The sequence below is a fragment of the Orcinus orca genome, chromosome 7 (assembly GCF_937001465.1).
Source record: "Orcinus orca chromosome 7, mOrcOrc1.1, whole genome shotgun sequence".
Classification (NCBI taxonomy): domain Eukaryota; kingdom Metazoa; phylum Chordata; class Mammalia; order Artiodactyla; family Delphinidae; genus Orcinus; species Orcinus orca.
Window position 1 is genome coordinate 41,885,300 of NC_064565.1, and position 21,772 is coordinate 41,907,071.

At 40.8% G+C, this 21,772-nt stretch overlaps 1 protein-coding gene and 2 long non-coding RNA genes across 52 annotated transcripts in view; 2 read left to right on the forward strand and 1 right to left on the reverse strand.

The window, feature by feature from the left end:
* Nucleotides 1–21,772, reverse strand: part of NEB (nebulin) — a 231,171-nt gene that overhangs the window by 23,697 nt on the left and 185,702 nt on the right. For 42 of the 50 annotated variants that reach the window (XM_049712443.1, XM_049712435.1, XM_049712481.1 and 39 more), the window contains 17 exons: nt 21,334–21,438; nt 20,225–20,329; nt 18,061–18,165; nt 16,545–16,649; nt 15,758–15,865; nt 13,496–13,600; nt 11,837–11,941; nt 11,292–11,396; nt 10,563–10,667; nt 10,362–10,472; nt 9,535–9,645; nt 9,219–9,320; nt 9,004–9,108; nt 4,553–4,663; nt 3,847–3,951; nt 3,185–3,289; nt 821–925 (listed from right to left, as the gene is read on the reverse strand). In XM_049712443.1, the coding sequence (XP_049568400.1) occupies nt 821–925; nt 3,185–3,289; nt 3,847–3,951; nt 4,553–4,663; nt 9,004–9,108; nt 9,219–9,320; nt 9,535–9,645; nt 10,362–10,472; nt 10,563–10,667; nt 11,292–11,396; nt 11,837–11,941; nt 13,496–13,600; nt 15,758–15,865; nt 16,545–16,649; nt 18,061–18,165; nt 20,225–20,329; nt 21,334–21,438 (1,803 nt within the window). Of the gene's footprint in view, nt 1–820; nt 926–3,184; nt 3,290–3,846; nt 3,952–4,552; nt 4,664–9,003; nt 9,109–9,218; nt 9,321–9,534; nt 9,646–10,361; nt 10,473–10,562; nt 10,668–11,291; nt 11,397–11,836; nt 11,942–13,495; nt 13,601–15,757; nt 15,866–16,544; nt 16,650–18,060; nt 18,166–18,801; nt 18,907–20,224; nt 20,330–21,333; nt 21,439–21,772 lie in introns of all 50 variants that reach the window. The other 8 variants (XM_049712453.1, XM_049712429.1, XM_049712480.1 and 5 more) reach the window with 3 other exon arrangements.
* Nucleotides 1–21,772, forward strand: part of LOC117195434 (uncharacterized) — a 77,549-nt gene that overhangs the window by 7,887 nt on the left and 47,890 nt on the right. The window lies entirely within an intron of this gene.
* On the forward strand, nt 4,659–7,965 carry LOC125965035 (uncharacterized). The gene is made up of 2 exons (XR_007478499.1): nt 4,659–7,019; nt 7,116–7,965. It is a non-coding gene; the product is annotated as an uncharacterized LOC125965035 (long non-coding RNA).

Genomic DNA, 21,772 nt, shown 5'->3' on the forward strand with positions numbered 1-21,772 from the left:
TGGAACTTGATTTTTGTCATTTTTAATTTTGACAGAATTTTACATTTATAGAAGAGTATCAAGAATAGTACAAGGAACTCCCATAGTTGCTTTACCCAGATTCAGCAATTGTTTGAAACCCTTCAAAATTTTTCATTATTTGGCATTCTACACACCAGGAAGCTCCCCAAAATGTTACTTTTATTAAAAACCATTTATCTTTATGGTTGGAGATATGCCCATGGAGGGGAGGCAAAAAGAAATCCAAAATAAGCCTGTTTCCCAATGAAAACAGACTTTCTAAGATTCAAAATAAGATCCATTCTTCTCTACTATTGCTTAAAAATTAAAAGAACTATTTTAGATGCCTCTGCTTACATTTCTAAAATAGGAAATATGTCATGTTGACTTGATATTTTGATAAAAATCCTGATTAAAAGAAAAAAGTCTTCCTTTTGGGGACTGGAGGCTTCCTATTAAGAGAAGAGCAATTCAAAGCCAACAGTAGGTCTGCACAGAGAGAACTTTTCATTCAAAGAAAAATTTATGTTATGTTCAAAATAAATTGTTTCAGTGTTAGGAACAGTTTTCTATGTTCTAATTCTATGAAAAGGATAGTTGAAATAAAACATATATGGTAAATGTTTACTATTCAGATCATTTCTTTTTATAATGGAGCCACAGGATTCGTGAGATGGAAAAGATTTTAGTCATCACATTTTAAAGAGTCCCATCATCCACAACTTCGGGATAACAACAGGCTGGATACTTCTGTGGGTAGAGCTTGTTTTCATCAGTTTGATGGTGTATTTGCTGTGTGGTGGGTTTGTGCAGGACTTACCCCACTCTGCATCTGCTGAGACTCTTTGGCAGTGATGTATGTTGGTGTTTCAAAGTCCAGCATGGGCTTTCCTCTTTCCTTTTCATACTTTTCTTTGTATTTCACCTAGTTATGAAAAGCTTTATGAGATATGTCTTCTCTGGCCAATCTGTAGACAGACACCAGTTTAGCAACAGTATTTTTAATTGATACATTATGTCCAGTGGGTGGTATCTCATTGCCACTCAAAACAGTTTCCTGTTGTGATTCAGATCCAGTAGCTTTTTGTTTTGGCCTGGTGGGAGAACATCATTACTGTCTGCAAGGCATGGTCAGGATTTGTGTTCAATTCAAGGAGACAAAGGAATCACTGCAGAAGAATCAGCTAAGAGAAGCTGTGAGGCAAGAAAGTGCCTGGGGAAACCGCCCATAGATAAGGTTGGCCAAGATTTGATGTGTGTAGATGTCAACATTTTAGCCAGAGCCTCAGCCAATATTTCTGATAAAAATCTCCAGTTTTTCTTTCATAAGAACTTTTATGAGGGACCTGGGGTCTTGATTTAATAGATAATGCATACAGCTTTAATTATATATCAAAAACTCAATTGAGGTCATAACTGGTCACATATTCAGTGCTGCCAATATAGATTGGTATAAAAATGAAATCCAGGGCTTCCCTGGTGGCGCAGTGGTTGAGAGTCCGCCTGCCAATGCAGGGGATACGGGTTCGTGCCCCGGTCCGGGGAGATCCTACATGCCGCGGAGCGGCTGGGCCCGTGAGCCATGGCTGCTAAGCCTGCGCGTTCGGAGCCTGTGCTCCGCAACGGGAGAGGCCACATCAGTGAGAGGCCCGCGCGTACCAAAAAAAAAAAAAAAAAATGAAATCCAGTTGACTAGTTGTTGACTGACTTACTAACAAACCTATCATTCTCAAAAAGACCCCCAAGGCTATTTTACAAATACAATCTCCTTATCCTCATCACATGTGACCAGGAATGGGGGGAGCCTATAGATATTCCTAATTTACACAGGAGACATTGAAAGAGATAGAGACAGAAGTCTGTGTCACGCAGCATCTTGATAGCAAAGCCCAATCTCAGCTCTCTTGCTTGTGACAACACATTAAAATAGAGGCCTGGTCAACAGATGAATGGATAAAGAAGATGTGGCACATATATACAATGGAATATTACTCAGCCATAGAAAGGAACGAAACTGAGTTATTTGTAGTGAGCTGGATGGACCTAGAGACTGTCATACAGAGTGAAGTAAGTCAGAAAGAGAAAAACAAACACCATATGCTAACACATATATATGGAATCTAAAAAAAAAGAAAAGAAAAAAATGGTCAGAAGAACCTAGGGGCAGGACGGGAATAAAGACGCAGACCTACTAGAGAATGGACTTGAGGATACAGGGAGGGGGAAGGGTAAGCTGTGACAAAGTGAGAGAGCAGCATGGACATATATACACTACCAAACGTAAAATAGATAGCTAGTGGGAAGCAGCCACATAGCAGAGGGAGATCAGCTCGGTGCTTTGTGACCGCCTAGAGGGGTGGGATAGGGAGGGTGGGAGGGAGGGAGACGCAAGAGGGAAGAGATATGGGGACATATGTACATGTATAGCTGACTCACTCTGTTATAAAGCAGAAACTAACACCACTGTAAAGCAATTATACTCCAATAAAGATGTTAAATAAATAAATAAATAAAAAGTAAAAAGAAATAAATGAAAGGGATGATGTAGGTATTTTTAAATAAAATAAACACATTTTCAAAAAATAAATAAAATAAAATAAAATAGAGTCCTGGGATCATGGGCTGCTTTACAGATGACAGGAGAGCATTTCTAGTAATTTAGACCTCTTGGTTAATGCCCAATGGGGGACCTAAATAGTGTTGAATTTGTGATATAGAAGGTCATGTGACAGCAAGCTCCTTCTCTAAGTTCTTTCCTCTGAGAATCTTAATTATTTTACAAATTTTGCAGTTTCTTCCACACCCAGAGACCACTTCAGTGGTGACCTGAGCATATCACTCCTCTGCTCCAAAGGCTCCCTATCATCCTTAGGAATATTTTCTAAGGGGTCTGTCTCCCTTGTGATGTAATCTTTATGCTACCAGTCCCTGTCAGTACCCTGAATAACACATATTGCATGTCTATGCACTGTTTCTCCAACGTATGTTCACACTGCTCTCATTCATAACATAAACATTTGTTTCAACATGTTGCTAAATTCAAAGCCCCTAATATCTTTGGATATTTTCTCAAGCAATGGTTACTACAACTATAACTACCATCCTTGGGGGGTAGGAGTGGAATACATCAAAATTTTTTACATGGTAGAATGTGCAGGAAAAAAGTCAGTCTTGGTCAACTTACTACACTCTGTAATTCTGTGGCCTCTTTTAGATGAAGCTGCTCCAGATTGTCGGGTATTGTGTGGTAGTGGCCTTTACTCTTCTCATAGTTTTTCTTGTACTGGTACTGAGGGGAAGGTGGCAAAAAAAGGCACATTGATGGCAAAGCTGCTCAGCATTCCTATTTTTCCTCTTTACATTAGATATTTACACAGCAACAGCACCAAGACCAAATTAAAATTAGCAAACACTACATAGGGGGTTTAAGAAAATGTTTTAAAAGGATGAAGATCCACATTCAGTATTGTCAGTTAATACAAGGATGTAAACACTTAGGTTATATGGCTTATTCAAAGTAGGTTTTAAGGTGCAAAGTTAAACGTGAAAGAAACTATTCCAAATGGTAAGTCTATGTTTTTAGAAGGGGGAAAGGGAGTGGTTACTTGAAAAAAAATTTAAATAGCCCCAAAATAGAAGCATTTTTATATTCTGAGAGGTGTTAGAGTCAGTGGAGAACTGGTAGATTAATGTTGTAATTTGGAAGAATGCACTCAGAGAACAGGAGAGCTTTCTAATAAATGTAGTGCCTCAGTAGCAGAGAAGGAGATGTAAGTGACCTCAGAGAAGGAATTTAGTTGAAAATGGGTGAAACAAGCTGTTTCTGGAGCAAATGATTGAGCTTACAGAACTGGCGAGTTGGCTTGTATTCAAGACATGATTCATTATCAAAGATTCCTTCATGTCAGTCACAGGTTTGTGAAGTTTCTTCAAGTCAGCCTTATACTTAACCTGTACAACAGTAAAGGAAAAAAGGAAATCACATAAATAGGAAATGGAAAATGGTATTAATGGAAACCATAATAAGATGTTCCATCCTGGAACAAGTGCTGGGGATGGCGGTGAAAAACCATACCTCATTCACAATAGCCAGAAAGTGGAAACAATTCAAGTGTCCATCGACAGACAAAGGGATAAACACAGTGTGATGTAAACATACAATGGACTATTATTCAACCATAAGAAAGAATGAAGTTCTGACACATGCTACAGCATGGATGAACCTTGAAAACATTATGCTAAATGAAGTAAGCCAGACCAAAAAAAGGGACAAATACTGTATGACTCCACTCACATGAAATCTCTAATAGGCAAATTCATAGGGACAGAAAGTAGATTAGAGGTTACCAGGGATTGGTGGGAGGGGGAAATGGAGAGTTATTGCTTAATAGTTATAGAGTTTGTGTTTGGGGTGATGAAAGAGTTTTGGAAATAACAGTGGTAGTTGGACAACATTGTGAATGTAATTAATGCCACCGAATTACATATTTAAAAATAGTTAAAATGGCAAATTTCACATTATATATTTTACCACAGTTAAACAAACACATACCTCACTTGTGAGATCATTAGCATCTTTCATGATTTTGAAGAGCTGGCTGTCTTTTGGATTGTATTTTGGTGTCTTGCCCTTCTCTTTGTTGAAATTTTCTCGGTATTTAATCTAACAGCAAATGCAAAAATCCAAATTATTCCTGAGCATCAATTAATCTGAAGACTGAGGAATGGAGGAAATGTAAATACAAAAGAGTATGTGCTACACATAAAGGGGTCATATAATTTATTATCCAAATTAGGACACTTTTAAGAGTAAAAGCACTATTAATAATTATGTTGGGACAACAGGCAATTGAGAATAAGATCAAGTGATATAGTATTTGTTTTGCTCATTTTTATATTATCCAGAGGTATGAAAGATATTCACCTTTTTTTGATGCAGAATAAAAATGCATGGGAAAAGGCTTCAGGCTAAATTCAAAGAAGTGATCTAATATATTTGATTCAGAACATTTTGGTCCTCTTAACTAGCAAAACCAAAAGCACTTTAGGTCTATTGCCAGGAGTTCGAAGAGGCTTTATAAATGATCAAGAAGGGTGAGAAGTAAGGAATCTATTAAATCAGGAGATTTATTGTTATGTACTTTCGCTATATCATTTAAGTTTTTTTTTAATTGGCAAAAAAATTGGCATAACTTCTGAGTAAAAGAAGCACAGAATTTGGGGGTTAATGGCTTCGGTATGATTTCAGGCTAGAAGAAGGAAAGAAGTGAGATAACTTTAGCAAAATGAGAAAAATAAGATTAAATATACTTGCACGATACATAAAAGTAAGAATACACAAAGGACAAAATAACTTCAATTTAAAAAATAAGCGCAATGCCTGGCACTAATAGTTGCTCAATAAATGTGATCTGATTGGTGAAAGAAAGAGACAGTCATAATGCCTAGGTAAAATAGCTAAAGATGACGATTTACTTATAGGGATATTCAACAGAATAAACTGAAAGTGACAGAAACATTTCCTTATTTAAAAACAGACTGATGCCTGTGTCACTAGGATTAATCCAGAAGTAGAACTCTACTAGTTACTCACTCTAGGAACAAAGAAAAATGAGCTACTTCTAGAAGTTAGCCAGCTGAAAGGGCAATATTTGATGCTCCGGGACACCTAGAGTTTCTGTTATTGGTAAGAGGAAAGACTCGCTCATTCAAAGTTATTAGCACACCAGGATCTGGTCACCAGATATTTCACACTGTAGGCATTTAAAATCAGTACCCCTCATGCTTCATCACTTTACTTCCCCACAACTTTACACATCCAGCACAACAGGAACAAAAGGAGACCACTCAAGTGCTAAGAACAACGAAATCTGCCACATCAGAGAAAAAGCGTTCACAGTGCTGAGGCTCATTTATTTTGAATAAATCTCCAGTGGAAATGTGTAGACGAAATAAGCATGCAGAACAGTACAGCACGATGCAGGCACACTGAGTCAGACACACAATGGAGGAAGCAGAAAACATAACAGGAAAACACAATGTGAATAAATGCTACAATGGCTCTTCTCTGAAAGGAAGTTCACTCCCCAAAGAAAGAAATGCAAAGCCTGCTAAGGAAAGTCAGAGGTGGTGAGTTGTCTGAACCAAGAGAAAACTTTTCCTAAGGATACAGAAACCCATAAGACTAGGGCTGATCCCAAGAGCAGTGAAACAAGGAAAAAGCAAAGTAAACTAGATGTGCAGAGTCAGACTGGGGAAGGAAAGACGCAAAGGCCCATCTCTGATGAGAATAAAATCCATTTCTTTTAGAAGAATGCTAAAAATCCTCTATCTTTTAGAAAATAACTCATTTCTGAGAAAATATTTGAAGAGCAGCTTTCTACTGGTCTCATTTCAGTTCTTTTCTGTTAATTTTAAGTAGATTTAAATTTCTAACTTTTTAATTAAAAAAAAAAAGTTGTGCCTCCTCTTTCCACAAGAAGGCCCCAAGCAAGTGCAGGTGAGCACAACTGCTGCTGGGAATCTGAGCCAACACGCTCGACCTTCCTTTTTAACTGGATCTTAAGAACTACTATATTTTGCATGATAAGGACACACATCAGATTCAGGACTCCAAGAATTCTTAGAAAGGTGTGGGATTAGGCAGGAAGTACAGTAAAACCACATTCACATGGCATATGGAATGGAAAAGCCTTCTTTTTCTTGTTTACCAGGGAAGTGAGAGGCAACCATGCAAGGCCGTGTGTCAGCAAACGGCAATACCAGTGTCCATTACCCCAAAGGGCTCAGATAGTGTGAGAAAATGGTTTCTGATCAATTATTCTTTCAAAGTTCAATTAAATTTAAAGATCTAACATCCAGTTGTTCTGCTCCTTTTCAGGGACTTGAACTGTATATTGGCGCTTCTAAAGACTGAAGAGCAGGTCCAAGAATGAGAACGTTTCTTGCCACTGAGACTGTAAAACAGGGTGAAAGCTATGAGCGAAAACATTTTGAGCAGTTTATACTGTTGATTCAGGGTATGTCTGAACTGAGAGACTGTATTAAACGCCAGTCTTAAATGTATTAAACACCAGCAGTGGTAATCAGCAGAGGCTTTCTTTGTGTGGTTGCAGATGAGATCCTCAGTCTGTTTTCAGCTTTTGATTGGTGTCAGCAGCCTAAAGAAGTTAGGAGGCCATCTCTCCAAATCTACTCTACCTTCCTGTTCCAAAGGCATGTTCCAGAGGGAAAGTTTCATGCAGGAAAAGACAGGTGTGTGCAAAAGTATATCCTTTGACAAATTTCCACAGCATTCTACACGTTCCAACACAAAACCAACAGAAAAGAGTGCGACTTGGTCAGTCCCCTGACCAAGGCTAAGAAGATAGGTGAGAGAAAGAGGAAGACAGATATATGGGATCACTGATGCCAGTCTTACATCACTGATGAGCACATTAGTTTTCTTAAGCTGCCTCATCATAGGGGTGTCATAAGATGCGGCGCCGTGCCCGTACCCTCTCCTTTGGCCTTTGACGTATTCCGCCTAGAGTACCAGCAAGACAGCAAAGTCAGAACGGGGAGGGCCCACCCAGAGGGGAAGTCTCCTTGGACCAGGGGCCGCACCATGAAGCTGTCAATCCTGAGGCAAGCCTTTCCCAGGAAGTAAACCCAGGAAAGGGAGCTCATAAAACGATCTGGTTGGGACTCATTCTCCACATCATAGGATTCACTTGGGGTTAGAAATACAGGTCTCTCTCGGGTTTCCCTGGTGGCGCAGTGGTTGAGAGTCCGCCTGCCGATGCAGGGGACACGGGTTCATTGCCCGGTCCGGGAAGATCCCACATGCCGCGGAGCGGCTGGGCCCGTGAGCCATGGACGCTGAGCCTGCGCGTCCAGAGCCTGTGCTCTGCAACGGGAGAGGCCACAACAGTGAGAGGCCCGCGTACCGCAAAAAAAAAAAAAAAAAAAAAAAAAAAAAGAAATACAGGCCTCTCTATTTGTAAAACCAGCAAAGTCTTCAAAATTTCAACTTGTTTTTAACTTGCTAATGGTATGACCTTGGAGATTTAAAAACATATTAAAAATTTTTACACTGAAAAGTTCATGTTACATTTCATTATTCTTAGAGGAATTTCCACTGTTTCTTCTTGGTGATTTCATATCTTGGTTTCGAGTACTTATACAATTCCATTAACTTACAATAAAAATACCACATAGGAGTTTTAAATTCAAAAACTTTTTAAAAATAGTATTTGCTTGTCATCATTCATCTGAACTTTCTGTCTCCTCATAATTCCCTCCTGTATTGTCACTTGATGTTATTTGTATCTTCCAAAAGATTGAGATCCCATGTTTGGCATTGCTGAAAGTCATACATACAACCACCAAAGGTATCCTAAACGTATTTCTTCAAACAAATACTTGAGAAAACAGACAATGAAAAGAAGGTAAGATCTTTGAATTGGAGAAGAGATAAGATATTCCTGAGCTCATCTTTTGGGACTAAAACTTGCTCTCTGAAAGATCTGGTGGTTGATCATGGGGTCTCTGATCTAAAGTCTGAAAACTTGTCATAACTCAAGAGTATTCTAGATAATTGGTCTCACAAGGGAAATTAGGTAATGGGGCAATCAAGTTTGGACGCATTTCTAAGTCCATCTACTCAATAATATGAAATCTGCTAGAATTAGGCATTCCCCCTCAGCTCCCTGTACATACCTCGATCAAACACTTACAACCCCAAACTGTAATTATTTAGCCATAGACATATAGTCTGAGGACATCTACTGCCTCTAGTTACTAGTCCAGACATTCAATATATGTTTGCTGAATGAAAAACTAAAAGTGACTGCATCTGATATAACTTTTCAAAGCTTTCCGTGATATCATTTTCAAAGCTCTGGAGTGCTGCAGTCTCTCTCTGGTTGCTAATACCGCACTTTCATTCTGGGAATCGCTTCTTCCTGCAAGGTCTTTAAACATCCCCTCACATCAGAGCTGCTGCTCGCCCATCTGTGTTACCTGGCTGCTCAGCTTGGCTGCCTTCTTGGCCATTTCAATGTCTGGACGCCCAAGCATGCTTAGCCCGTGGCTGCCTTCCTTGCGGTGCTTGGCTCTGTACTCCACCTGCATCAAAGAAAACCAGAATGGGCACCACGTTCTAGGTGGCCAGTGACCACCAGCTACTTGTTTGCAGTGACCACTTGGGACTGGGTATCTTCTAAACGCACCCTTACCTCGCTGGCCTGTTTGGCAGCCTGCGTGGCCTTCTTGATGTCTGGCCGATCGGCCACTGTTGTGTAATGCAGGTTTTCTTTAGCATCTTTTTTGTAAGCGACCTTTATTTGGAAAAGGAAAACATTTGCTCACTTGAGAGATACGCTATCTTTCTGAAAGGAACCTTTTATTAAAACCAAATCAACCCCACTACCGTATTTTTTAGACCACCAGATATAGAAATTAGGGTGACCACTCACTGGACCCAGCCCAGCATATACCGATGTGGGATCCACCAGCTCAAGTGGCCCCCCGAGAGTGAGAGGAGAAACTTACATTACTCTGCTTCTTGGCCACCTCCATAGCGTGTTTCACCTCTGGGGGCTCCAGCATGATGGAGTAGTTGGATTTTCCTTTCTCCTTGACGAACTTCTTCTTGTAATTTGTCTAAAAAGAGCCAGAATTACTTATGTGAGCAGAGGAAGTTAGGAACAGAATTGTTTTACTTGAAGAACTATGAGAAGATCTCGAGGAAAATCCGTGGCTCTCTATTTTGGTGTCATTTTGGAACTGGGGTCTCTGATACATATTCTAGTTCTTCCCTGTCATTTCTGTCCTGGAACCTGTCATTGAACCACACACCCGTCTTTGGAGAACTGATGACAAGCAAATTAAACTCTTTCATTGACCATTTCTACCTTTTTAAAATAAATGGAACCACACAGGGCTCATAAAATATAATACCATGATTATTAAAGCATTATCCGTAAGGATGTAGTGGGCAGAGATTACTGAGATACAAAGAGGTGACTTTACTTCTCTAAAATTGTTCAGCAGTTTAAGGAGAGGGGAGATGATGGGAGAGGCTGATCTTTACTATCAATGCTCCCTCCCTTTATTACCACTAGGTTAGTGACATCTTATATTGCTAGACAATACATTCTATGGCCAAACCCACATCTGCCACAGTTGCCGTAATTGGAAAGCCAATAAATATTGAGTTGTCTTTTAAACCAGCGTTCAAAATTCACATATAGGTACTGATGGTAAGAGTGAAGTAACGCAAAGGAAAGTGTAAGCAAAAATGCCGCTTACAGTCTTTTGTTGGATTCTAAGGTAAAGTGCCACTGCTGCTGCCAAGAGTCCTGGGGCTGGTCACTTACATCACTGACGTTCCTGGTCACTTCCTTGACATGAACGGTGTCCCGGGTCTCCGGCAGTGTTGTGTATGAGCCCTGAGCCAAGTGCTTCTTCACATGCTGCTTGTACTTGTTCTGAGGGAAAGCACAGAGAGCTTGTTTAAATGCCTGCCTGGGGCATCAGCCCAAGACGGAAGGCAAGCCTGTGGGGTGCTGGAGGGTTACCTCGGACACCAGATTGCTGACTGTCTTTGCCAGGAGGATCTGAGGCGTATCGGGCACGGCATGGTAGCTTCCTCTTTCCTTGACATGTTTCTGTTTGTATTTCAGCTGCAGGGGTGAAAAAAGCATTTCTTCAGCTCCTCTGACTCTCCTGCATATTTTTATTAAGCTCCCAAGTTACTAAATAGAGCTGGGAGAATAGCATCATTGACGGAGTAGAATCGTTAAACTCAGTAAAAGACCTCATGTTTGGAAATCTTGGGAAATATCAAAAAAGGATTTTCTTTATCTCATGCAAGTTGAGGCTTTAATAACAATCAGAATGAATCTTATGATGAATCTTTATACATACAGCGTTAGTTCACAGCACTTTTAAATATGTCATTGGACCCTCCCGCAAACCCTGGGAGGCATTATTATTCCTCCTTTCCAGATGAGGAAACACAGGAAGCATAGGAAGCGTATGACCCCACAGAAATGAATACGTTTCCTTATAGAGTCCAAACAGGCCTTCGGGGTCCCCACTGCGGCGTGTGGATTTTCCTGAGGTGCAGTATAGATCAGGAGCGGCCACCTGGCTGTAACAGCTTCCCACTGCTGCCGCTCTGCTCTGCCAAGTCACTGGTGTCGACGTGGGCAGCAGCCTCCTCTGTGCTGCGGGCCCCTGGGCACTGGGCTGCAGAAGACAGCCCTGAGTGAGGTTAGGCCTCTTGGAAGGGACTGAATACTTACATCACTTTCTATTATAGAATTCTTCAGGGCCAGCACCATGTCTTTATCATCAGTGACAGAAAGCTTGCAACCTTTGAGGAACTCCCGGTCCAGCTTGTATTCAAACTGTAACAGAAGAAAGACAGAGGAAGATGGGAAAGGGTGACAGGCACAGGAGGAAGCCAGTATTTGGTTGAATTTGTAGCGAGTCCTCTTCTTAAGGGCATTATGGGGATTTGCTCCCAGGATGGGGGCAGGGGCTTCCTGCTGGGCCCACTGAAAGCTGGGCTCCTCCTTTCCAGCCCGAGGCCAGGACAAAGCCCTCCTGGCCCTCCCCTGCCTCCCTCAGGACTCTGAGCCGTTAGGGTTTGGGCCCAGCCATGGGAGACCAGGCTCTGTGGCCAGGTCTGTTTGCTGAGCTTGCCTTCCACACCTTACAACCCTCCTGTCCTTCTTGGATCTCGAATGAGCTAGGGTTAACACCTGTGACAGTGGTTATTATGAATAAAGATAAATGTTTCTGTCTCAGGTATGCCATGCAGTTCTGACTGCCTCTCTTATCTCACATCGCTTTGCTGTAGGGATGACTTGGCGGCCTGGATGAAGTCCGGTCGGTCAGGGGTCCATCTCCAGTGGGCTTTGTTGGCTTCATACTGCTTCTTGTAATCCAGCTGTTTTTAACAAGACAAAAACAAGTCACTTCACTCAGTGGCCTGAATTCACAACCACACACGTTGCACAGAGGGACTCATCTTGCATGTTAACATGTAACAAGTCATGATTCTTTATGTAAGAGAGAGCCCCAAGTAAAATTTCTGTACAACTAGTTGGCCACTCAAGTTGTCCTCTTGTGGGACCCTTTGGCCTCAAAATAGGGGCTAAAATTTTTAAAGGCTCCTGGCGAAACAATTCTTCAAACTCACTCTGCCAGTGCAGTCTAATCATTTTCAGAGTCAAGTACTTTTAATTTCTAACTAAATTCAGACTTTTAAAAAAAGTATTAAACACTTGCAGTATTTATTTCATTCCAGGCACTTTTCAAAGTGCTTTATATATAGATATAGATATTAACTCATTTACTCTTTACCACAACTATATAAAATCAGCAGCTGAGGAACTGCCTAGAAGGGCTAAGTAAGCTGCCCAGGTGAGACAGCTAGTGAACAGTGGAGCTGGGTTTCCAACCTGGGCAGCCAGGCATCAGAGGTGCTTGTGGACTTGCTAGACTTGCATCTGAGCTGGAGAACTGGCTGCCTTGGGCTGAACCTGAGGCACAGAAGTGAGTGTCCTTGGGAAGAGCCCTCATCATGAGGCACATTTCTTTCCTTACTCTTTTTCTTTCTCCTTTTTTTGGTCAAGGTATAATTGGTATGCAATAAGATAAACATGTTTTATAAGTTAAAAAGTGATCCAACTTTTCCCCATTCTATTGTGAAAATTTTCAGATGCATGAGGAGTTGCATGAATCTTACAGAGAATACCCATACACCCAGCACCTAGATTCTACAACGTACATTTTACTGCATTTGCTTCGTCCCACATCAATCCTGCTACCCATCCCTCTGTCCATCCCCAGGACACCTGTACGATACCTGCCAGTCCCTAAAGGCATTTCAGTTTGCTGGCCCTAATAAATATAAGTTCTCTGTAGCACTAGTAGGCACTAGTTGGGTTTTACAATATTTCATTATATAACCATTTATATATATTTTAAGAAGTCGATACTCATTTAAATGCACTAAAATGTTTCTGTGGTTGAGGCTTTAAGATGCCCCATCACAAAGAAATGAGTCAGCGCAGGGAGATGTGAACAGGAGGAAGGTCTAGGCCAACTCCTGACAGCACCAAGCAGCTCAAGTGTTCTCTTTTTTTTTTTTTTTCAGGAGAAGTAGGCTCTAGAGTTTGTGGCAGGAGAAGAACATGGAGACCGGAGACACTGTCGAAAATGTAACCTTCATTTCAGAATTAAATCCCCCATTTTTCAGCATCCTAACATGGAGGCTGAGGGGGTATAACAACCGTGGGCCGTCCTTGCTCTTCCCCACTGTCCTCTGTAAGAACCATGGGCAGCATTTAGGGGTCAGTGTTATCACTCATGCTCTGGGGCCCAACCCTTGATCTGGACTCATTAGAACTCAATCACTTGAAAAGATGTCAAAAGAGGCCATGTGCCCTACAGAAGCTGATGAACCCCTCTTAGGCTTGGGGATGTTTCTGGAACTTACATTGGTGTTGACTTTGTAGGCATCCTTGGCTGCTTTGATATGAACAGCATCAGGCTCAATGGTACAGTTGGACTTAGTTCTCTGGTAAACTTCTTTGTATTTCAGCTGTGGGAGGAAACACAGGTCAATTTTTTTTTTTTTATAGCAGCCCACAAGTATCTTAAAAAACAAGAAATTAAAACCATAATATAGTACATGATACTCCTTAAGACTGAATCGGTCTGTTGTGAAGAAGGGATGCAGCCGTGCAGCTATGTGACACGCACCATCCTGTCTCAGATCTTAAAACCAACTCCCCAGGACACATTGTGTATGTTCACCAGTGTCACCATAGAACTTATGTCCTCTGAGCTTGTGCTGAAAGGGGCAGCTGGACAGCTATCCATGTGTGTTTTCCTGTCCCCAAATCAGAAACTCCTGAGTTCAGGACATCTTGAAAACTGTTGATGGAAGAGAAGCCTTCCCCCATTGGCTCACCCAGATGGGAGATCAGGCTTGCCCTTCTTCCATGTCCCTACAGTTGTAGCTGCTATCATGTCGTGTTATAATTATTTATCTGTCTATTCTTTCCATTGAGCTGAATCCCTTGCGGGCAAAGATTGTGTATCATTCATCACCTCATTCCTAGCATCAGGCACTTAGGAACCCAATAAATATTTGATGAATGAATGAACTGATGGATGAATGCTGTCGTCACTACTGTCATTGCTAGAGCCATCGCTGGTAAGTTTGGGCATGTGTGGGTTTGAATGGGAGGGGGAGAAAAGGGAAGGTTTAGCCTCTTTGAGCCCAACTGGTCATATTTTCATGTCTAGCCTGGAATTTCTAGCTTCACCCACTTTTGCTCCTTTTAAATTTCAGGGCCCTGGGACTCCACCTGGGACTTCTCACTAGTTATTGGGGAAGGATCTTAGGTCTTACTGTGACTGAGTAAAACTGTTCTACGGAAGCCATAGTAGCGCTTACTAAACTTGCCTGGTCATAAAAAACCACAATTTTCTGTGCTTCACCATAGATGTAGTAAATCAGTAGCTTTAGGGGACTGACTTGGAAATTCATATTTTTCATCAACATCTCAGGTTATTGTTACAATCAGAAATTTAGGGAAGTGGATATAGAATTGCTTCATCTTTCTACACTGAGAGGGAATGGGCTGCTCCACACAAGGGATCTACCTTATAGATGTTTATGAATACCCGACGTTTATGTCCAAAGTGTCAAAATTTATTTTAACATAAAAAATATAAAAAATGTTTTTTAAATGATTTATACATTTCTGCCTTCATAAACAGTACACTGGTGTATTTAGCATTTTTCTTGGCAACTTAGAGTCAATAGTGTGAACCCATTTGTTTAGCTACCAAAGAATTCCTGAGCGCCAGCCTCAGTCAAGGCTTTGGGGTAGGGATTCCACAGTTGCCTTCATTATTCTTTATGGTGCCCATATAGCCATTAAAATATTTAATCTAAGGGCCTCCCTGGTGGCGCAGTGGTTGAGAGTCCGCCTGCCGATGCAGGGGACACGGGTTCGTGCCCCAGTCCAGGAAGATCCCACATGCCGCGGAGCGGCTGGGCCCGTGAGCCATGGCCACTGAGCCTGTGCGTCCGGAGCCTGTGCTCTGCAGCGGGAGAGGCTACAACAGTGAGAGGCCCGCGTACCGGGAAAAAAAATATATATATATATATATTTATATATATATTTATATATATATATTTTTAACCAATATTATGATAGTTTTCCACCATAGAATCTAGCTATATATATGAAAATATATGAATATAATTTCTCCTCAAATTCAGAGTATTAGAACTTAATGGCTACCCTTTCCTCTTAGCCAAGACAAAACTTAGAGAGTATTAATAGAGTTTATGGCACACTGCATTTTTCAGACTGGTCTGGAAGCTTCTACTCTAGCCTCTTAGAACCCATCCACTCTGCCGTGAGACGGCCAAACCACATGGAAAGGCCACATACAGGGGCTCCTGTCTATACAATGGCTGAGCTCCCAGCCCAGCCGTGATCGGGCGCCAGCTCTGGGAGTGAGCCTTCCTGCCTGAGCTGTAGCGCATGGGGTAGAGCATCCACTCAACTGTGCCCACTCAGCTCACAGAACTGTGAGCCAAAAAAGCATGACTCCTGTCTCAAACCACTACATTTAGAGTGATTGTTACACAGGAATAGATAAGTGGACCTGGGTTTGTTATAGCACATTACAAAGAGGCCAAAGTGAGAGGGGCTGCAAAGCCGTCCTAGTAACTTACATCACTGACTTCATCTTTGACCTTTTGGACATGCAGCAACATGGGGGTGTCGTGGATTGTGGTGTAGCCTCTGGGTCTGGCCTTGTTGTATTCCAACTTATACAGTATCTGAAGGAGATGAAAAGGCAGAAAGAGACAACTTTATGTATCTCAATTGACATTGCAACATAATGTAAACATATAAAGGCAACATTGTTGTTGTTGTCATTGAGTGTATATAAAGGAAAGAGAATTCCATAAACTCAACAGGTGCTTTCATGCTTTCTGCTAAGGCTCCAGTGCCTCTACAATGGGGTGTCTGCCAATTTGGTTGGAACAATTCTTTACTGTAAAAGAAGAGTCCTGAGCATAGTAGGACACTTATTGTCCCTGCCTCCCTCCCTCTAAATGGCAGTAGAATCTTCCAAACAGGGACTTCCCTGGTGGGGCAGTGGTTAACAATCTGCCTGCAAACGTAGGGGACACAGGTTCGATCCCTGGTCCAGGAAGATCCCACAAGCCCGTGCGCCACAACTACTGAGCCCATGTGCTGCAACTACTGAAGCCCGCGCACCTAGAGCCTGTGCTCCACAACAAGAGAAGCCACCGCAGTGAGAAGCCCACACACCATAATGAAGAGTAGCCCCCGCTCACTGCAACTAGAGAAAGCCCGGGCGCAGCAACAAAGACCTAATGCAGCCAAAAAAAAAAAAAACTTTTCCAAACATTGTGGCCATCTAAAATGCCCCTCCACATTTGCAAGTGCCCCCGCAAGGCCAAAAATCCATTCAGTGTTTCTTGTACTTACATCACTAATTTGTTTGTTGACTTTTGTAGTACGTAGGTGTTCTGGAGTATCCACAACTGAGGTAAACTTGTCCTTTGTTTTTTCATAATTTTTCCTGTACTTGATCTAAATTGTAGAGGAGAAGAACAAGTTAACTTGAAGTAGGAGAGAGGGCTTTCAGGGACTCTAGTTTTCCTCTTGAGAGTCCCACGGCAAAGAGTAGGATTGTTATATAAGCCATAGGTGTGCAGGATGATGCCATGCTTTCTTAACTGGAAATGTTTATATAAATCTGTATTTGATAGCAATAGTGTAATAGAGTGAGCAAATAATAATAATAATAAATATTTTCCATATAATTTATCCACGTGGAAACTGAGGCCCAGAGAGGTTAAGAGTATGAGCTAAGGGCAAATATAGAGTGAATCTCAGAGCCAGGACTAGACCCATGCTCTCTGGACTCTGGCAAGTAATGATTCGCTCACATTATGCTACATCGAATATATATGATCTCTTAAGTATGTTTCCATATCAAAGATGGAACAGATAAAAAAATGAATACATACACTTTGAAGTAGTTATTTTTAAAGACATTCATTTTTGAAATTTTCAAGTCATGATTTTTTTTTTTCATGCACATAAGCGGTTTCAAGCAGCACAGACAGAGAGCACAGCAAAATTCCATGCACAACTATCTGATGATCATATCGGGACCAAGGTGAAAGTTCAGGCAAACAGAATGTTCATAGGAAGACCTCATCCTTCTCATTTCATGTGTTGATCTGATGTCAAACTAAAGTGATAAAACAAGTTGCTAATACAAAAGCCTGATTAAAAACTTTCTTTGCGTGTGGGAACAATGGCCTTTTATTAACATCGTATCTGGTAGTTAAGCAATTATCAGTGTCTCTTGCTGCTTCAAATTTACCTTCCAGCGTATGACGGGAAGGTGGTGGTGTGTGCTTCAGTTGACCTTGTAGGAAGGCAAGGTGATCAGCAGTGCTGTTAACAAGGGTGTGTGAGGACAGATGTGCTGGAAATAACCTAGCAAATTCAGCATCAAACTCAAGAGGGGCCATGAATATGCACAATATTCAAAGAGCTGCGCTGTCATCCTCATCTCTCCAAAATGGTACAGTGTAGTCATTATTGAGCAATGGACACATTAGATGAAAACATTAAATAGTCACATCTTTTAAATACTGTCAAATTTACTTAACATCCTCAATCTCTAAGAAATCTACTTCTTTGGGGCAAATATTGAAAAACATAAAGTTATACCAATTTGGAAAAGTTTGAAATAGTCTCAGTTAATATTACTTGGAATTCCAAAAGTGTCAGAAGACCTACAAATGTTGGCTGCTACAGCACCACACTTGGCCACATCCAGAGTTCATTTACAGGCAGTGAATATTTATGCAGCTTTGTCATGTGAAACCAGCTTGGTCAGGGGGCCAGGGAAGGAAATCAGGGGAAGCCTAGAAGTGAATGCCCCCAAGGCTTCTAAATCTCTTCTTCGCATCACGTCAGACATTACCTGGCTCCACATGTGTGTGTTGTAGAGGGCAGTCAACATATCTGGACGCAGAATTTCATTACATCCTTGTTTCAGAAGCATCTTGGCACTAGATTTATATTTTCTCTGTTCATGCAAAGAGCAGTGAAGCACAAAAGAGACTTGTGAAGACGGAAAAGAACATAGCTCTATATCCTGATCACCTCTGAGTGAAGAGATGTAGGCACACACACTTTGTGCTCTCACGTGTATGTGTGGGTGAAGACAACCAAATGCATTAAAATGCCAAGCAGGGTGACGTGATATTTGCAGTTGACCATCCACAGCCCTTGTGAATGGGGAATAATAGAGCCAGTCCCACCAAAATTGCCTTATAGAAAAGGTGACATCATTGAAATAGAAAAACACAGTAAGGAGTTCTATCTTCTTTCCCTCCGTTAATTTGTTTCTTTGTTTCTGCGTTTGCACCTTAATTCACACTTTACAACTGCAGTTTACACACAGGCCCTCCTGAAGGATGAAGGGTGTGAGGACCCAGCTGTGCATCTCATGTTCACCACAGCACACGTGAGGACACAGAGCATGGACTGGCACACTCAAAGAGCTCGTGGGCTCTTTGGGTGGCTAGACAGATAATTTGGAACAGAACATCCCAATATCATAGGCAGAACCTATGACATCCTTGCAGCAGACGGGACGACATCTCATGAGAAACTTGGAGCACAGTCCTGCTTGGCCGTCCAGGCGGCCCCATCACAGTACCTGACTGATCTGGTCGCCTGCGATCTTAGCCAGCAGATGTCTAGGCTCATCGACTACCAGGTGGTATTTATCTTTCCGCTGCTCATAATCAGCTCTGTATTTTTTCTGCTCAAACATCATATCAAATTATAGCAAGAGTACAACAACTTCAAGGCTATACACAAATGTCCCAAGATACTTCAGAGAGCCAGAAAAATGTCCTTTCTAGAGGTGGGCTCCCAAAGCATTCAGGGTAATGAAAATAGGGAGGTGAACAGAATTAAGCAAAAGAAGATGGCCTGGAGAAGGCTGGGGCTTGGACTAGATTAGTTATAACATCAAAATGGAAATACCTTGTACCTAAACATGTTCCATCTTTACATATGACGTCATTAGCAACGTTAAGTTTTATGACATCTTAAATTGTATTTAAAATAAGGCACTGACAAGCTACAGGTTTACTACTTTAGGCTGTGCGAGTCAAAAGGTATATTCATGGACACATTCTAATATGCTAGTTAATTTATTTGATTATAAAAGAGACCTGGAAATCCTTCGTGAATTAGAAAAATAGAAACAAAATATATCAAGACTGTCTTCCTAGGAACCTACCAACAGTAATTCTTCAGAGTCATCCCACCTGGAAATCTACTGAAAATAAACTAAATCAAATTTATAAACAACAAAAAAGTTATATATTGAAATAAATATACCATTGGCTACATTTTCATCTTCTGACACATTTTACTAATTTTCTAACTTTGTTTTTGAATTTATGTAAATCTGTGGAAAATACAAAGATAGGAAATTAAATGTAAAAACCTTCCATCCATACATTAATTCATAGCTTGCTTCTTTCATCATTTTAAGCTAAATTTACCTTAAACTATTGCAAAGACAGTTCCAGGAAAAACTGGGTAGAAGGTAAAGGAATATTCTGAGTGCAAATGGACACTTCTCTGCACCAACGTATGAGTCACAATGGCAATACATCTGAAGGCGTGAATCACAACTACCCCCTTAGGGCTGCCATTTCTGTGCCCTGGTAAGGGATACTAAGTTAACTTTGAACTTCTGGGTCTTCCAACTCTACACAGAATCCTATACCCTCCCTGTTGAAGGGAGTTCAGCTGACAGTCAACAAAATCCTTTACCTCTTTGCTCTTGTCACCCAAAGGGCTGTGCTGCCCTGTGCTAGTGCGAGCAGAGGCTGTGCTGGCTGTGGGGACCTCACTCCACTCTGGACAGCCCCTTCCTTTGTTCTTATTCATGCTTTTGGCAGAGCTCATCAGATAGTGATATTATAAGAGCCTTCCCAATGCGTAATCTTGAATCAACACTAAAATGGCTTTCCTGTCATTTTAGGTATTGGGTTTTAATCAAACGCCATTTATAGACTTCTTAAGGGACGCTAATAGGCTCAATTGGATCAGGTCATACATACCTCATTCATCAACTGAGTTGCAAACTTGAAATGCCTGTTGATTGGACAATCAGCAACATACTTGAAATCTGACTTCGTCCTTTCAAATACCTCTTTATACTTATACTAGAGAAAATAGAACATGGTTACTTGATAGCATCTGTGATTATCTTAAGAATGAGATATGCCATTTATTGTATACAATTGTGATTAAGTCATTCATAGAGATAAAAAGTAATTACTGAACACACTCTGGCTCCCAAGGCAATGAAGGGTATACCCACCTCAATGTCTTAAAAACTAGCCCCCAAATACATACTTTCATTGAATGGATGTCAAATAGATCTATATTCCATATTGGACAAAAACCCAAATCAGTTTCTTCTTTGTTTCAATACTTATAGTGATTACTATTTTACTTTGAAGGTATTTCCATGTGCCCTCGAAGGCAGTTTTTAGTCCATTAATTAGAAGTAGTTTTCCAGTAATGAATCAGATAATCATAATATTTTAGAGCAGGGGTATGCTAGCATCTAGACCACTACCTGTTTTTAAATAGCCCCATGAACTAAGAAAAAACTTTTTTATATAGTACTAAGGGATTGTAACAAAGAATATGTGACAGAATGAATGTGATCCACAAAGGGTAAACTATTTACTATCTGGAACCTTTCAGAAAAGTTTGCTGACTTCTATTTTAGAACTCAAAGGAAGCTAATCCAACTGCTTTATTTTGTAAGTAGGAAAATGAGGCCATAAAAACAAAGTTATTTGCTTCAAGTCACACGTCAAGTTTGTAGATTAAAATAATCTCACTTTCTATTTGCCTCCATATCAAATCACCCAGAGACATATTAGGAAATTCTGGAAGAGCCATGAGGAGTTGTACTGAGATGGCCTTTTATCAAATTCAAATGAGTGATGTAAATAAATGATTACTATTGTCAATGAGGCCAATACTAAAATAATTCCTGAGTAGAGTGAATAATGTAGTATATACTCCAACTTTAGAGTCTAGAAGCAAGGATAGGGATGGAAATATGAGAAGCTGTTTCCTCAGTACTAATTCTCTCTGTGGGCACTGGAGTACATTTCATGGATATGGTCGTTACCCTTGAGTAGATATATACCTTGCTGTAGAGAGTCTTGTTCTTTTCAGCCAGAGTGAAGTCGGGGGTATCAAAGGCATAGCAACCAATGCCTTTAAGCCAGGTCAAATCTTCTTTATATTTTACCTGGGAGAAGAATATCACCAGAGAGTTTTAAGTACCTATCTCCAAATAGCAGTAGGTTAGCATCGATACAAGTAGAACAAATAGAAGGTCTGATCACTAAGGTATATAGAATAATAAAGTATTGAAATAATTATTTAAGAGACATTTCCAATAATACTGATTTCTGCTCACTTTATGGTGTACTGTATTGCATATGGAATTTTTCATTTTAATACCAAGTAAAGCAATTCAAATTTAACAGGCATACTTGCCTAGAGAGTACATCATTAGCTCCGCAGCTGTATTTTCATATAAAGAGCTGAAATTTCTTTCTAAATGAGTATTGTCATGTGTC